This window comes from Heteronotia binoei, chromosome 1, assembly GCF_032191835.1.
Source record: "Heteronotia binoei isolate CCM8104 ecotype False Entrance Well chromosome 1, APGP_CSIRO_Hbin_v1, whole genome shotgun sequence".
Classification (NCBI taxonomy): Eukaryota; Metazoa; Chordata; class Lepidosauria; order Squamata; family Gekkonidae; genus Heteronotia; species Heteronotia binoei.
The window spans coordinates 120493059-120510207 of NC_083223.1; the positions used below are offsets into that span (position 1 = coordinate 120493059).

Consider the following 17149-nt stretch of genomic DNA (forward strand, 5'->3'; position numbering starts at 1 on the left):
TTTCCCTTCAACAGCCATCTGACACCTTGTGCAATTTCACTGCTAAGTTCCTTCTGCCTCTTTCTCTCCCTCCCTCCTCCTCCCCATTTCCCCCCTTCCTTTAGACACAGAACCACACATCAGATTACCCAGGGTGGCACAGCACCGCAATTGCAGACAATACCAGAAGTAGTGGTAACAGTGCACCCATTTCCTCTTTGGGGGAGCATCATCATTGCACTCCATCTCCACCTGTGGATGATGGCTGCTTGCCTGAAGAAAGTGCCTCCCCTGCACGGTGCATGATCGTTCACCAGAGTAACTTCTTGGATAATGTTAAGAATCTCTTAGAATTTGCAGAAACGCTTCAGTTAATAGATTCCGTAAGTAGAATGGTCATCTTGTAACGTGTGTCTGGCATAGGACTGGAGATGTATGCTGTTTCTGTGTCTGTTTCTTGTCTTTTGTATTGTCCTTTTGTATAGGCAAATGCTTTTGCAATTGCTGTACAATTACTAGGTGGTGGGGCTTTTACTGCAGTTTCAAAACACTTCTAGCCCAGTTCTGTGAATGATTACTTGGAAGTAAGTCCTGTTGAAATCAATGGCAATTCTAAGTGAACATGGGAAGGATCAGGCTGTTAGTTTAGCTTAAGCAGTCTTATATCTATCAAGCACAAATAAAACAGTTCTCTTGTAAAAACTATTATTTTGGTTGATATAGCAGAGTTTTGTCCAGTCATAGAAGCACGATACTGAATGCAATAAATAAATCTCCCAAGATGTATATTGCAAAACAGGTAACTTAGATCCAGTTCACATTCAGGTTGCAGTCAAAAGAAGAGAAAGAAGTTTAATCTAAAGAGTACTTTCCCTGCCACAAATGGCCAACTTGCTTGGCATCCTGTGTGTGGGAATATGAAGGCATTGTATCTCTAGGGAGGATCTTCAAAAGCATGCATCTCCATGTGAAGTGATTGAGAGGACCAAAGGGAGGAGGGGGTTAGAGGGCAGCTCCCAGGTTAAGACAAAGAGAGGCATCCCATTTAAGGAAATAACATCTATACACACTTAGAGGGATGTAGAACCCACCCCCGCCCCCCCCCCGGCAATATCTTGGCATGCTGAGTCATTCACTCCAACACTCTCTCTTGACTCCGTGTGCTGTCGAAGTTCACAGTGTTCAGGTTATCCTGTAGGCCTTGGTATTTGTCACTTGGTAGCATTTTAGTAAATATGTCTGCTGTCATTTTCTCAGTGGGCCAGTAGTGTAGCTTGACAACCTCTCTGTCCCTGCAGGACCCCTACATACTGGTTCCTGATTCCAATGTGCTTTGTCCATTCACTGTTTCTTTCTGAAGGAGAAATAACTGGTTATCCTGTAGCAGTTGAACTGGTAAAGGATCCTTAATTCCAAAGGCCTCTAGTAACATTATAAGCCACTCCAGTTCACTACACACTTCAGAAATGGATACAAATTCTTCTTCAGTAGATGAGTGGGCAACAATTTATTGTTTACCACTTGTCCGACTTAGCACCACCCCATGGAAAAATATAGGGGAGGGAGAGTAGCTCAGTGGTAGAGCGTCTGCTTGGTAAGCAGAAGGTCCCAGGTTCAATCCCTGGCATCTCCAAAAAGGGTCCAGGCAAGTAGGCGTGAAAATCCTCAGCTTGAGACCCTGGAGAGCTGCTGCCAGTCTGAGAAGACAATACTGACTGATGGACCAAGGGTCTGATTCAGTATAAGGCAGCTTCATATGTTCATAGTCCAGCTTTCGCCCTGGCTGTGGAGAGAAACTGCGTTAGTTGCCCTCACAGATTACCTCTGGAGACACCTGGATCAAGATGGGTTGGCGCTGCTGTTGCTTGTTTTTGACTCACTACCTGCTTTAGATTGGCTTTCCTCTTTTCTCCATGGCTAGGGACAGCAGATGGCATTTGGGAAGAGGACATCTTCACAGTACCTGCTGGAATGCAGTGTGCTGCAGGGGGCAATCCTCTTTCCAATGCTGTTTAACATCTGTATGCACCCCCTCACCCAGATGGTTGGGGTTTGGACTGGGTTGTCATCAGTATGCTGATGACACCCAAGCTTTATCTGTTGATGGACAGCCAACAAAACTCTGCCACAGGTGTTTTGGACAAGGCATTAGGAGTTGTGGCTGGATGGTTACAGCAAAGCTTGCTGAAATTAAATCCAACAAAGATGGAGGTCCTGTACCTGAGCCATGGGGGCTTGGGATTGGGAATCCTGCTCCTAGTGTTGGGAAAGGAATGCTGTTGATACCAGGGTGAGGGTGAGGAGCCTTAGCATGATCCTGGATTCTATGCTTTCGATGGAGGCCTGGGTCACCACTGTTGCCAGGTCAGCTGGTCAGGCACCTGGTTTCCTACCTCACCTCCCAGGACTTAGCTATAATAGTCCATCCAATGGTTACATCCAGGCTGTATTATTGTAACTTGCTCTGTGCAGGGCTGCCTTTGAACCTGGCCCAGAAACTGCAGTTAACTCCAAATGTGGCAGTGTGCTTGCTGCTGATGATGTATGTGTGGGCACACATTCAGCCAGTGCTACAGCAACTATGCTGACTACCAATTAAGTACTGGATCCAGTTCAAGGCTATGCTATTGACCTTCAAAGGCCTAGGTGGCCAGGAACCAGCATATCTATGGGACCACCTCTCCCTGAATGTGCCCTGGAAAGCCTTGCACTCCGCAGATCAACAGCTCCTAGTAGTCCCTAGCCCGAAAGACATTGGCTTAGCCTTGATTAGAGCCAGGGCCTTTTCTGCTCTGGCCCTGGCCTGCTGGAATGTGCTCCCACCTAAGATTGGGACCCTGTGGGACTTGTTACAGTTCCACAGGGCCTGTAAAACTGAGCTGTTCTGCCAGGCCTTTGGTTGAGGTGGCAGACACTCGACCATCTTGGCCTCCCCTGTTCATAGCACCTGCCTCAGTGCCCTCCTATGCTATTCTGCTCCAAGGGTGTCAACAGGACACTGTAGTAAAATGGAGTACTATTATCTGACTGACATCTTGCAGGAGGCACTATGAACTGTCTTGAAGCTGTTTGTTTTAGTTGCCATCTTGTTCTGGTTGTTTTAAATTTGGTTTTTAGATTTTATGTTTTAATGTTTTTTGTGTTTCTTATATGTTGTAACCGCAGGGCGGGATCCAAATCTTAATAAAATAAATAACCACTAGTGGATGTTAGGCCTGATTTTTCTCCAGCCCAGTCTGCATCAGCATATCCCAATAGTGTGGGATTATTAGTTGCTGGCAGTATCAATCCAATCGTTTCTGGTGGGTGTGAACATGTGAACATATGAAGCTGCCTTATACTGAATCAGACCTTTGGTCCATCAAAGTCAGTATTGTCTTCTCAGACTGGCAGCGGCTCTCCAGGGTCTCAAGCTGAGGTTTTTCACACCTATTTGCCTGGACACTTTTTTGGAGATGCCAGGGATTGAACCTGGGACCTTCTGCTTCCCAAGCAGATGCTCTACCACTGAGCCACCGTCCCTCCCCTAACTCTTCTGGATAATACAGCTGTTGCAACGTTAGGTCTTGTTGTCATTGCTAAGTATAGAAGCTTGCCTATGGCAACTCTGTAGTTATTGTTGTCTGGTAGTGGCTCAGTTGATACCTTTTCTTTGTAGAAGCCTAATTCCACTGGATTAACACCTTCCAGGCCCAGGCTTCACAGTAGTTCCAGTATCTTCTTCTTTTGACTGATAACTTCCCTCTGGTTCCTGTTCAATCTGAATTCCCAAGTAAAAGTTAGGATTGCCTAAGTCTTTGACTTCTACTTCCTTGTTTAGTTGAGATGTAATATTAGCACAGTCATTTTGATTTTCATGGGAAATAATCAGATCATCAACATAGGTCAGAATAAAGGTCCATCTTCCATCTTTGTGTCTACTGTTAAAGACAGCAGTCAGCTTTGCCTTGTCAAAAACTCTGATTGAGTAGCATTTTGGTCATCTTATCAGACCATGCTTCCGCAGCTTGGTTAAGTCCATAAAAGCCCCCTTTGACGTTTACAAACTAGATATTTATTCTTTTAATCTGTAAACCCTGGTTGCTGTTTCATATATAGTTCTTCCTCTCTTTCACCACGTAAAAAGGCAGTCAATGTCTAAGTGTTCTGTTTGCATGTTTCTGGAAGTTGTGATGCTTAGGAACATCCTAATTATGAAATATTTTACAGCTGGTGTAGAAGTTTAGTCATAATCTGATCCATAAATTTGAGAGAATCCTTGTTCCACTAGTCTGACTGTATCTCTCAGTGTCACCTCTTGCATCCTGCTTAGCCTTAAAGATCCACTTACACCCAATGGCATTCTTTCTCTTAGGTAGTTCAGTGAGAGTCCACGTGTTGTTCTTATGCAGTGCGTCCATTACTTCTTGTGCTGCTTTCCTCAGCTTGCTTGCTTCTGGTTCAGGCATATGCTGTAATTCAGCCATGATATTGGTTCATGTGGTAGCAATGCCCTTGCTAGGTAAGTTAGTTTCTCAATTGGAACTTCCTTGTTGGGCAGCAGTGAGTGTCTGAGGTCCAGGGTTTTTTCTGCCTCCACAGTCATGTCCAGCTCCTCTGGCTTACCTGCTGGTTTAGGAGCATTTGCCTCTTCTGGTTGATCATCTAGTTGTGCCTACATAGCGACTTCATCTGTTGGCTCTGGTTGTTGTCATCTTCCTTTGGACGGTCATCTGTCACAGCAGTCTGCTTTTTCCTTGGTTGCTCATCAAACTGCACCACTCTGTTTGTAGTGTTATTTCCAGCTGATGCTGGTTTGATAAGCCCACAGTGTAAATTAGCTCAAGTAGTTGCTTAGAGCATTTCTGACTTTGTTTGGGAATAGAAGGCTGAGTTGCCTTTCCCTTTATATAGCTTACACATAACTGATTATAATTAGTGCACTCGCTTATATTGATACCTGTTACCAAGTCCTTTGTTTGTAGTTTCAAGATAGCTTCTGGGATTTCTGGTCAGTTATCTTGGCTGTACATGCCTTTTGTTCCTGGCAATCTAGTTCAAAGAGTCCATTTCTAACAGCACCTGTGAAATATAGCTCACCTTGATACAAGACACCTCATACATTATTCTCAAAGTGCACGGCAAATCCTTTTTCCTAGAGTGTTGGCATGCTTAGCAAATTTGCCTTCAAATTGAGAATGCATACAACATCATCTGCAGTAATTTCAGTTGCGCCATCACCTATATAGACATTTAGTGTAACTTTTCTTTGTAATATCTACTTGATCTCCATTGGTTAAGTGCACTTTTCCTGAAGCGTCTGTGCCCAGTTCATCAAACAAATGAATATCTGATGTCATATGTATGGAAGCACCACTCTCAATTAGCCAAGGCTTGTGATATTCATCCATTTGTGATAAATGAGATACACAATAATTAAATTGCTTTCTTTGGGAGGAACCCTTTTGTCTCTGTGTTTGAACGTGATGTTGATTGCTGGTTCTGGCATTTGCACTTCTGTTGAGCAAGTACTCTTTCTGGATATGCCCTGGCTTGTTACAATCAAAGCAGTGAAGGACATTCCTTTTGTCTTTGGGGTTGGACTTTCTGTAATTAATTGTTTTAGTACTTGCCCCCCTTAAGGCTTCAATCATCCCTTTTGCAGTTTCTTATTCTTTTATGTACTCCAATTGGGAATTGGTCAGTTTACTAATAATTACATTTTGTGCTTTACTGTCTTCATTCTCCGATCTGATTATCTCATTTTCAAGCCCTGAAAGTCGTAGGGCGTTTTCGCACTGACCTTCAAGTGGCGCGAGCACCCTCTTCACACCGGAGGATCTGCCCGGATTTCGCACAAGAAGCGCCGGTGCACCCAAAAGAGCCGGCGACTTCCGTCGCGAAACCCGCTCAAACGGAAACCGCCAAGAAGCAGGAAAACGTTTGAGCGGGTTTCGCGACGGAAGTCGCCGGCTCTTTTGGGTGCGCCGGCGCTTCTTGTGCGAAATCCGGGCAGATCCTCCGGTGTGAAGAGGGTGGTCACGCCACTTGAAGGTCAGTGCGAAAACGCCCATAGAGTACAGTTAATAAAATAATACTAATACTATTAATAATAATTTTTCCTTGAGCTGGTTCTCAGTTCTAAAAAGCCATACACTGAAATTATCTCCGTTAAATTTCTCTAGGATTGCATATTGTTGTACCATGGTTTAGCAATTCAAGAAAGAGAGAGAACTCTTTCTGCACTCAGAGCATGTTTTGTTCTTGCCAGCAGGCGGTGGAGCCTTGTAATTGCTCAAGCAAGAGGAAAAACGAACAAGAGGGAAGAGAGAGAGAGACAGAGAGAGAGAGACTTGCAGAGACATGTCTCCATGGAAGGCCATGTGTAGAGAGAGAAGATAAAGTGGAGGGAAGAGGACAGCTCCCAGGTTAAGACAAAGAGAGGCATCCCATTCAAGGAGATAACACCTGTATGCACTTAGAGTGATGTCACACCCTCCCCCCCCCCCCCCGTGTCCAGACATGCTGAGTCACTCACTCCAACATTTTGCTCATGTGCTAAAAATTCAAAAGCAGCTAATAATAAGTAATTCTTATTCTGTCTTTTGGTTAGCTGTGTATTTGTGGTTTTAATGTACTTTTCTGCCCACTGTTAGCCACCCTGAATCCACAGAGAAAGCAAGATAGAAGTATTTTAATAAATGATGTAGGAAACTGGAATACATAAGATCTAATCTGAAAATAAGCTCCAAGTGTTTGTAAAGTTTTAATTTTTAAAATGTAAAACCAAATTGTTTTTTTAAAATGCCCTCACACTTTGGCTTCACATTTAGAAACACATAGAGCTTATTTTCAGATTAGATCTTATGTGTTTTTAATGGCATCAAGTGTATTTTAGTTCTCTTATAGCTTGGTTACTATTGTATGACTTTCCAATTTTCTTCTTTATGAAACATTCACTTCTGGAAAACTTCAAAAAGCCACAGAAGATATTTGAAGATTCTAAGTTCCTCATGTAGAATTTTAACATTAATATAGGATTCCTTAAACATACAGTTTGAAGCAAAAGGCTTACCATAAAATTAATTATAAACATTGACCCTTTTCAGACTGTCTTTCTATTCTGTTTTAGTTAACTGGTTGCTAATGGGTTTTTTTCTGTCATTTCAGACAGACTCGTTTTAGTAGCCAGCTGCTAGTGTAATTTATTTCGCTGTTCATTCAAACCCACTTAAGTCGGGTTAAAACATGGTTGAGCCACTTTTGAGGGAAACTCCTTTCCCCCCCCCCCCCATTTTTAATCCCTTTGTTGTATTTCTGAATCACTGGTGTGCTGTTTAAAATGTCCATAGCACTTTGTACAATGCCACTTTTCCCCCACCCTTTTTCACCATGCAATCTTCCTTGGATTTTTTTTTTTAACGTTCTAATGTGTGCACTATAGTCTGCATCTCAGTGATGATGCTATCATAGCAGTTTGGTTTAGTGTTGCAGCACTCACAACAGAAGGTTAAAAAGTCTGAGGAAGATTGCACAGCAAAAAAAGGGGAAAAGCAGTACTGAAATTACCATAGCGCTTCAGAGATGGCTGATTAATGGAAAGAAGATAACTGTATGAAACGGCTGTCCCTGTATCACTTTAGTCAAAATTGGGCCAACAATGAATAAAATCTGGTTTGGGACAGTAATGTGAAAATGGCCTCTAATATAACCCTTTTCACAAGAATCATACTGATATGAGAGCAGATGGGTCATATGGCACATTTTTCTGTAACAAAAGCGGGGCTTTTTTTGAGCAGGAATGCACAGGAACGCAGTTCTTACTGGCTTTGTGTCAGGGGGTGTGGCCTAATATGCAAATGAGCTTGTGCTGGGCTTTTCCTACAAAAAAACCCTGTGTGAAGCAATGCTGATGTCAGGGGGTGTGGCCCAGTGGTGGGATTCAGCCGGTTCGCACCGGTTCTACAGAACCGATACCTAATTTGCTATCGGTTCGGCAGAACCGTTTGTTGGCTGGGTGCCTGCTGCTAATTTTTAAAACAAACTCTTTTAATCTGCTAATCAACATGGCGGCGCGGTGAGGAGCCTGAGTACTGAGGCTCTGAGGAAAAATAACAAAAACACCGCAAAACACCAAAACTACATAAACGCAGAGTCTGTTGAATTTACTTATCAACTGAGATGCATGTCTGGAGGAGCACTGGCGGCGGGGGCACAGGGAGGCTGCTAGAGAGAGGCGCTGGAAGCTGGCTGAGTGAGGCGTGTGGGAAGCGCCGGAGGCTGGGGCCGCCGCAACCGCGGTCTGGACTGAACGGTTGGCCGGGCGACTGGGATGGAGAGCCGGGAAGTGTGACCTGTGCGGAGCGGAGGTCACTGGTGGGGTGGCGAGGCACACGGAGTCGGCTGGAGGGGGGTCTTGGAAGCCGGCCGGGTGGAGCTTGCGGCGAAAAACACTACTTTGTGATTGAATGGGAGGTTGCTGGAGGCTGTGGCCGTTGTAGCCGCGGACTAAGGTGAGCGGCTCGGTCGGGCAGCTGAGACGGAGAGTCGGGGAGGCGAGGGAGGAACCGTGCAGAGAGCTGCTGCGGCTGGAGCTTGAGCAGGACTGGTGTTGTGCTCGGGGCTCGAACCGTGGGAGAGAGAATGAGGAAGGTGCGTATTTGCATGGTGTGGCCGGAGGTTGTGACAGACAGAGGCCGAGGAGCGGAGTATTGTGAGTGGGTGAGGTGGCGGACTGCCCCCAGGGCATCGGCCTCGGTAGGCACCCCCAACTTTCGCCCCCCAGTCTCCACCTTCCCACCCTGCGGACACTACCTGGGCATGGCTGGGCGGGCAACCGGGAACTCCCCGACTGGGAAGCCCTGTACGGGGCTCAGGTGATACGGGGAGTCCTGGGGTGTGTGCCGAGCTGTGAAAGATCAGAGAAGAGGTGGTGCCTACAGGGCTATGCTCTTCCCTGGCCGAAGCTGTAGGGGCTCAACTGAGCAGCTGGGAGGACACGGGGGAGGTCCCACCCCCCCTCCGGGTCGCCAAGCTGTGAGTACTACCAGGCCCCAAAAAAGCCACTTCCATGCGAACTGCACTCTGATAACAACGCACTGGCACTTTAAGAACAGCACTCAACTTGACTTAATAATTGGACTTCCATCCCACTGACTATAAGATTTTACTGACCACTAGTTGGAATTTATTATTAATTAATTAATCAGGGGTTTTTTAGTCAATTGATTGGTAAATGTAATTATTATTATATATTTATATATTGGAATATATATCTATATTTATATTTTTAGCTTATTAATTGGGAAGATTGATGGGGGGATTATTTATTAATAATGCTAGGAATGAATTTATTAATTTTCGACTAATCAATTAGAGGGAGCATTAGGGTGGGTTTTCAAATTAATTAATCTTGAGTAAATAAGTAGTGAGTCAGACAATTGAGGGACCGAAGTGGCTGGTGGGGTGCGAACCTAAGTGCAAGTGGAGATAACCTAGGTGGGAGGGGGAGGCCGTCCTAATATCGGCCTAATATCGGCAATACTCTGAGCATAGAACCTGTTGTTAATTTATTTGAATCCCACCACTGGTGTGGCCTAATATGCAAATGAGTTCCTGCTGGACTTTTTCTACAGAAATAGCCCTGAACAAAAGTGTGTGTGTGGGAGGGAGCTCTTGCTTCATATATGTCTGAGAAAAAAGACTTGCTCCTTTAAGGAATCCACCATTAATCTGGATTCATTCCATTTGTTGTTCTCATTTTGAAAAACATCAGAATGGTGTCAAACTAAATCACATTCAGAACAACTTTTTTCCTCTTCACTTTCGATTTCCTTTTATTAAAGAAGTTACATTTTGGGAGGGGGGTTTCGGGGGGGGTTAGAGTTTTGTATACTGTCTCATAGATTCGTGCCTCCCGCCAATTGTTTTCAGGATCCTTCATCATGGAGTGATCTCAGCAGTTTTGAATTCTCTGAAGAAACAGATGCTTCGCCTGGCCGAGTTCCCTCAGGCAAAGCCCCACAGCTTCAGCAAACAGAAGCCAGGGCGTGTAGGCCTGAAGGACAGCCTCTCACAAACTGGAGTAAAACCATGTTGAGTCAGGAGTGGCTTGGCTTGCCAAAGTCTTTGACTGCCTCACAATGTGGCACAGCTCCGTTGGTCATTCTGCGCACCAAGAGGCTGCAGCCCAGCCACTTAGCAAGTGGCCATAATAAGTCCTTCCTTTTTGCTGATGTCAGCAGCTCAACTCCTAAGCGTTCCCCTGTCAAAAGTCTGCCATTCTCTCCCTCGCAGGTAGAGCAAGATTTATGCACAGATGTTACTAATTCTTAAAAGTCAGCAAGGTGTTAATGATGTAGACAAACTAATCTTTGAACAAATGACTAATTACTTTTACACTCACTGATTGTGCTCCAATTTTGAATCTACTCACTGCTTTCCTTCATTGCTGAGTCTAGGTTACCAGCTTCTAACTGACAATTTGCTTTTCTCTGTATGTTGAATTCTTGGTGGTATAGAAGCGGCTGCTTATTAATTTGCTTATCTTATGCTTATAATTCTTCCAGCTACCAAAATTTACCATAATCTTTGTTTCCTTTAACTGTTTTATATTGTAACCCTTTCACAGTATGGTTCATTGACTCCCCACAAAATTCAGATTAAACAGATGATAAATACTATCCAAATTGCCCTGTAAATTGATAAGGAAAAATCAATGATACATTACTGTTTATTAAATTATTAAGCATAATATATTCTAGGGATATAAAGAGTGGTGTGGTGCGTTCTACAAACCAGTTAGCCTATTTTACTGAAGTCAGTGAGACTAAGCAGAGATGGGAGCAAATGGTTTGTGGGTTTCTGCCTTCCACATACACCCAGTTTGAAACAGGGTATTGCACATATGAAGCTGCCTTATACTGAATCAGACCCTTGGTCCATCAAAGTCAGTATTGTCTACTCAGACTGGCAGCGGCTCTCCAGGGTCTCAAGCTGAGGTTTTTCACACCTATTTGCCTGGACCCTTTTTTGGAGATGCCAGGGATTGAACCTGGGATTTTCTGCTTCCCAAGCAGATGCTCTACCACTGAGCCACCGTCCCTCCCTATTCATCATTCATCATTCCAGCCACTGAAATGCTATTTCCTAAATTCTGCAGCACCAGACATAACAAACTGAACTTCAACATTTAAAAAAAAACCAAACTGTGCCTTGTTAGGACCTGTACTGTGAAAGTGAGGCAATCTGTTTCCATGGGTAAAAAGGAGTGTTCATATTCCCCCCTTCCTTAAAATATCTAATTGTCTTTTCCATGCCCCAGAATTCAGTGCTCTTCCATGGGCAAATTCCAAGATTTTTTTTTCATATTGTCAGTCATCCTTTTATAGGTAAATTCCCATTGATGATCCATGAAATAAAATAAGTTTTTGTTTCTATAAATAATCTTGGAACAAAACTAAATAAATACATTTTTATAAGCCAAGCTGTAGAAACACAAACTTTTGCATTGGGAGTATTGCAGCCAAAAAGACTATTGTGTAATCCTTTTACCACATAATGTGACACTAGTAATGCTGCACACTTTTACACCATGAATCAGTAGAGTAGAAGCACTCCTGTTAATTTGTTTAATAGTTATTTTTCTCTGCTCTTCTGGTTTTGCTGAACCAGACAGTTTTGAGAAGCCAAATTCATGCCTTACATATTTGGTTTTTATTTTTGCAGTTCTTGAACACCTCATCCAGCCAAGAATGTCTAGACTTAGCCAATCCTACTCTAACTTCCACTCCGCTTTGTACTCATAAAGTCACTGTGACAACACCACTTTACAGAGACCAAGCATTTAAGGCACAGAAGGAAAATAACATGTAAGTTCTCATTACATTTTTAAGTGCTCATACCAGCTGTAATATTACAACAACTAGTGGCATGGATTCTGCCTATATTTCTGCGGGGTGTGGGGAGAGTGGGCTTTCCCATGTGCTTCAGTGAGCAGGCAACATTTCTGTGTGCACTTGGAACTGCAAAGGAACTTTATCAATGTATCATCTGTCTATTCTGTGTGTTTTATCCTATCTTTCCTCCAAGGAGCTCAGGGTGGGGTCCCTTCCCCATTTCATCTTCACAGAAAGCATCCTGTCGAGTAGGCTAGGCTGAATGTGTGACTGACCCAAGATGCAGCTTGTGAATGGCAGAGCTGGGATTTGAGCCTTTGTTCATGGTCCAGTCCTCTACCACTACATCACTCTGGCTCTTGGCTTTTGCTGTGGCAAGGCTTCAGGACTTCTGTTTAGAGCTGTATCTTATTACTATTACTTCTTTGTACAAGTCATAGTTTCACAGCTATGCATATTCACTCTACGTTTGCATTAACACTTGATTCATTGCAACCCATTGTGATCACTCCAGTTATTTATATTGTGCTTTGGAATGGTGTTTGTCCTCTTTGCTGTGAAAACATCTGGAATGTAAGAAAAGAAATGTTTCAAAGATTAGATTATTTCACATATGTCAAGTCAGCACAATGTAGTTATTAGGATGTTGAACTAGGAAGCCCTCTTGGTGAACTCAACCAGTCAGTCTCATCCTAGCCTACCTCACAGGGCTGCTGTCATAAGGATAAAATGGAAGGTGGGAGAATAATGTTGTAAAGCAGCTTTGGGTCCCTGTTGGGGTATAAATAAATCAATGCAGTATATGTTTTCTTCACAAAACAGATATATATTAAGCTTGTCTTTTATAATAATATGAATAATACTTAGTATTTGTATGACATCTTTCCTTCATGCCAAAAATACTTCACATGCTGGGGTGGAATTCTAACAGGAGCTCCTTTGCATATTAGGCCACACCACCCTGATGTAGCCAAACCTCCAAGAGCTTATGAAAAAGGAGACTTGTAAGCTCTTGGAGGATTGGCAACATCAGGGGTGTGTGGCCTAATATGCAAAGGAGCTCCTGCTAGAATTTCGCCCCTATTTTACAGTAGTCTGTATAACATCCAATGTAAGGTATTCTCATCACCATATTAAAAATGGGTTTGAGTATGAAAGAAAGTGATTTGTGTGAGATTACCCAATGAGTTTGTGGCTGAGGTGAAATTGGAATTTGGGACTTTCTGGCAGGCAGTTTCTTCTCTTTATTACTATACTAATCTGCATTAGGGTCACAGTAAAGAGATTTAGACCGTTCTCTGTAATTTCCCCCTTTTTCCCCTTTATGTTCACATTGTGGTTTCAGTTTCAGAACTCCAGCTATCAAAAGATCAATATTGGAGAGTTCTCCAAGAACACCGACTCCATTTAAAAATGTACTTGCAAGTCAAGAATTCAAATATGGACCTTTAAAGATGCTGGTAAGGTTTTTTTAAGCCAGTGATATGAATAGGATTCCCATGAAGATGCTGTATGTTGCTTTACTATGTGCTTGTTTCATCCATTTAGCCTCAAACTCCAAGTCATCTTGTAGATGACCTCCAGGATGTTATCAAACAAGAGTCTGATGAATCAGGCATTGTCTCTGGCCTATGTGAAAGTGGATCCCCTTTGCTGAAGAAAATCAAGCAGGAGGCAAGTGAAGCCCTTTATATATATATATAAAGGCAATGTTACACTTAGCTGTTTGCCATGAAAAGACTGCAGTTTAGTTGCTGCTACAAAAAAACTAAAATAAAACAAACTAATTTGGGGGACTCAGTTCAGAAAAAGAACTCGCTGTATTCATTAAGAACAGGAATACCAATGACTATTTGTCAAGATGGTCAGAAACTAAATTAACATATTTGAATTGTTTGAAAGCATTAAAGGGCTGGGAGGAAACAGTAATGATAGGATCAACCATTGATTTCTCTGAAATGTTACAGGAACCATTCATGCATGGCAGTATGAGAAACAGGATAGTAAGCTGAATGGACCATTGGTCTGAGACCATTGGTCTTGTTTTCCTGTTTGCCTTTGGTTTTGTGGTAAACAGTAGCATTGGTTCCTGATTTGCTTCTGTTAAAGTCAAATGAAATATTGCTTATTAAAATTAGCTGGTATCAGCCTTTGTAGAACTATAATTATTTGCATACAGCAAAGATAAAGTTTTTCCCCACAATGTGAACCAGTTATTGAAAATTACCCTTATAGGATGCAGTATTTAAAAGGCTTATGTGTAGTTGGCCCTGTTGTCTTTGATGGGGTTTCTCAGAAACAAGGAAGTTAATACATGAAGCCTTAACAATCTAATTACCCATTTTTCCATGCAATACTTTTAACTGAAGTATTTTAACTGGTATGACGTAGTATTTTCCATCTAGCCTTCTAAGAAGACTGAGTGAATTAGCCAGCATCAGATCCATGAACTTAATTTTACATTGTACATAGATTGACTTTTGGAACAAATACATCTAATTTAAAGTGTAGGCCAGACTCATTTGGAAATCTGTTTGCTGCTGACATGGGAAAGTGAGATCAATTTTGCACTCACCTTATGCTGCTGTCACGTTCATCTTCTCAGCGTGGCATCCTTCAGATTTCCCACTATCTGCGCAAGGGCTGCAGCAAACATCGTGGGCTTTGCACAGCAAACAGAAACGGGTTTTTAGCAATTTCTATTTGCCACGCGAAAACTGTAATGTTAGCTGCAGCCCCGGCACAGATAGTGGGAAATCCGAGGGATGCCACGCTGAAAAGATGAACTGATAGCGGCATAAGGTGAGTGCCAAATCAGTCCCAGTTGTTGCTACTTAAAATAAGGCTCTCTTTCTGCTTCCAGGTGGAGTCTCCAACAGGTAAAGTTGGAAACTTCTTCTGCTCAAATCATTGGGAAGGGGAAGGTCTGAATACACAGCTTTTCACATATACGTCAGCTGTGGAGGATATACCGGTATGTATTACTGTCATGGATCCTGTCTCAGGTTTTGTTTATTTGGTTTTTTAAAAAACCTCATAGATTCTCAATTGGAGTAGGGAAGTTATAGCTCCGGCACCAAATCTGGCTCAGTAAGACATTTCCACTGGACTGCTACAATGTGGTAACTTCCTCACAACCTGTGAGGAAAGGGGTGCAAGTTTTTTGAGAGTAAAGACTGGCAGCCTGGATGAAGCTTCTTGTTTATACTTTGCTTGACTCCTCTTCTGAAGTGCAAGAAAGAAAAAAGACTTGACTCAGCTGCAGTTAGGTACATGGAAATCTCATTGATGACAGAGGTGTGCAACTGTCCCACTGAGTCAGTGGAATTACAAACGACGTTGCTTGGATTGTACCCAGTCCACCCTCCCCCGCCCGCCCTCAGAGTACTGTGTGCAGTTCTGGTCGCCGCACCTCAAAAAGGATATTATAGCATTGGAGAAAGTCCAGAGAAGGGCAACTAGAATGATTAAAGGGCTGGAGCACTTTCCCTATGAAGAAAGGTTGAAACGCTTGGGACTCTTTAGCTTGGAGAAACGTCGACTGTGGGGTGACATGATAGAGGTTTACAAGATAATGCATGGGATGGAGAAAGTAGAAAAAGAAGTACTTTTCTCCCTTTCTCACAATATAAGAACTCGTGGGCATTCGATAAAACTGCTGAGCAGACAGGTTAAAACGGATAAAAGGAAGTACTTCTTCACCCAAAGGGTGATTAACATGTGGAATTCACTGCCACAGGAGGTGGCGGCGGCAACAAGTATAGCCACCTTCAAGAGGGGTTTAGATAAAAATATGGAGCACAGGTCCATCAGTGGCTATTAGCCACAGTGTGTGTGTATATATAAAATTTTTTGCCACTGTGTGACACAGAGTGTTGGACTGGATGGGCCGTTGGCCTGATCCAACATGGCTTCTCTTATGTTCTTTTGTAATTCATTGTTTCTTCTTCAGACGTTGTACATAAAAGTACCATATTTAAGATGCATTTAAGGTGCTGAAGCAAAACTCTGACCTTAATTGGATCACTGTAGGGTTTGCTAAAGTCAGTGAAATTAATCAGCAATGAGAGGTTTCCTAGCCTGATCAGAGAGAGTCTTTTGTAAAGCACGGCCTACTTTTTAATATACATGAGAATACAATGAAATTTACACTGTTTTCATTTGCATTTAAGTTAGTTCATTGGTATGTCACTTCCTTCATCTAAGTTCAGTCCATGTGTGTATGAGTTTTATTTTTGTTGGGTTGTAAGTATTGTTATCCAAAGGCTGAGAGTCCTGGTGCAGTATTTGTGGTTGTATGAATATTTTAAGTTCAACAATCTGCTTAGGTTGAAGCTTATACTTGATTGATAATGCTGAAACTTTTCACTATGATACTCCTAAGAACCTGATGTGGTTGACCATTCTATGCATGGTTCTTCAGAAGTAAGTCTGACCGAGTTCAAAAGGGCTTACTCCCAAGCAAGTATATACATGTAGTGCTGTGGTAAATATTTCCCAGAAAACGTTTTTAGGGAAAACTCCCAAATGTTTACCCTTTTCCAGTATGCTCACAGGTATTTGCAGCCCTGCTCAGTGACTGTTCAAGTGCCATTTTTACCCTTCACTGCCTTTTCTCATTCCTGGAACTATGACCTCAGCCAGTCAGAGATTATGTGGTGATCACTGTTGAGTCACAATAGCTTGTAGTTTGTCATATTTGACTATCTGATGACATTCTAAAACCATTCACAATCAGGGAAACATTGCTCTCCTTCTCTCTGGGTAGAGGGAGCATTGTAAATACTATTGGCTCTTTTTTCAACCTCTCCCCATCCTGAAAAAATATGGAAGAAGGGGGGAAAAAAGAGTATTTCAAGGAGGGATGAATGTTCACAATCCCTCCTATCCCCAAATTTGGCTGAGTGTTGGGCAAAGGAATACATCCTGAACTTGAACTCAAGTTGCTTGCTACTTCATACTCCAAACTTATATGTAAAATAATTCCAGATAATTGTGCTACGTTCTTTCTGCAAAGGTAGTATTAGCCTTTTAATGCAACTGTGCTTGGTACCTTTTTTTAACATGATTTATTGAATGTATTTGTTCATTAATTAATTCTTCTTTTATAATGGCTACTCTTGGTGTTTGTCTTCAGAATCTGCTTACCAGTTCTAGTTTAAAGATCCCTCCATCAGAAGAAGAGGAGAATGCCCATAAATTATTTACTTTGCATAGAAACAGATCATCAGGTAGCCCACTTCAGGTAACAAAAAAATCTTTTAAAAGTAATTTGCAGTACTGATTTCCTTATG

At 42.6% G+C, this 17149-nt stretch overlaps 1 protein-coding gene across 5 annotated transcripts in view; it reads left to right on the top strand.

Annotated features, from left to right (window-relative positions):
- Positions 1-17149, top strand: part of MYB (MYB proto-oncogene, transcription factor) — a 55524-nt gene that overhangs the window by 18621 nt on the left and 19754 nt on the right. For 3 of the 5 annotated variants that reach the window (XM_060239848.1, XM_060239840.1, XM_060239830.1), the window contains 6 exons: positions 105-362; positions 11686-11828; positions 13201-13315; positions 13404-13529; positions 14719-14829; positions 16993-17100. In XM_060239848.1, coding sequence (XP_060095831.1) covers positions 105-362; positions 11686-11828; positions 13201-13315; positions 13404-13529; positions 14719-14829; positions 16993-17100 — 861 coding nt within the window. Of the gene's footprint in view, positions 1-104; positions 363-9891; positions 10255-11685; positions 11829-13200; positions 13316-13403; positions 13530-14718; positions 14830-16992; positions 17101-17149 lie in introns of all 5 variants that reach the window. The other 2 variants (XM_060239821.1, XM_060239857.1) reach the window with 2 other exon arrangements.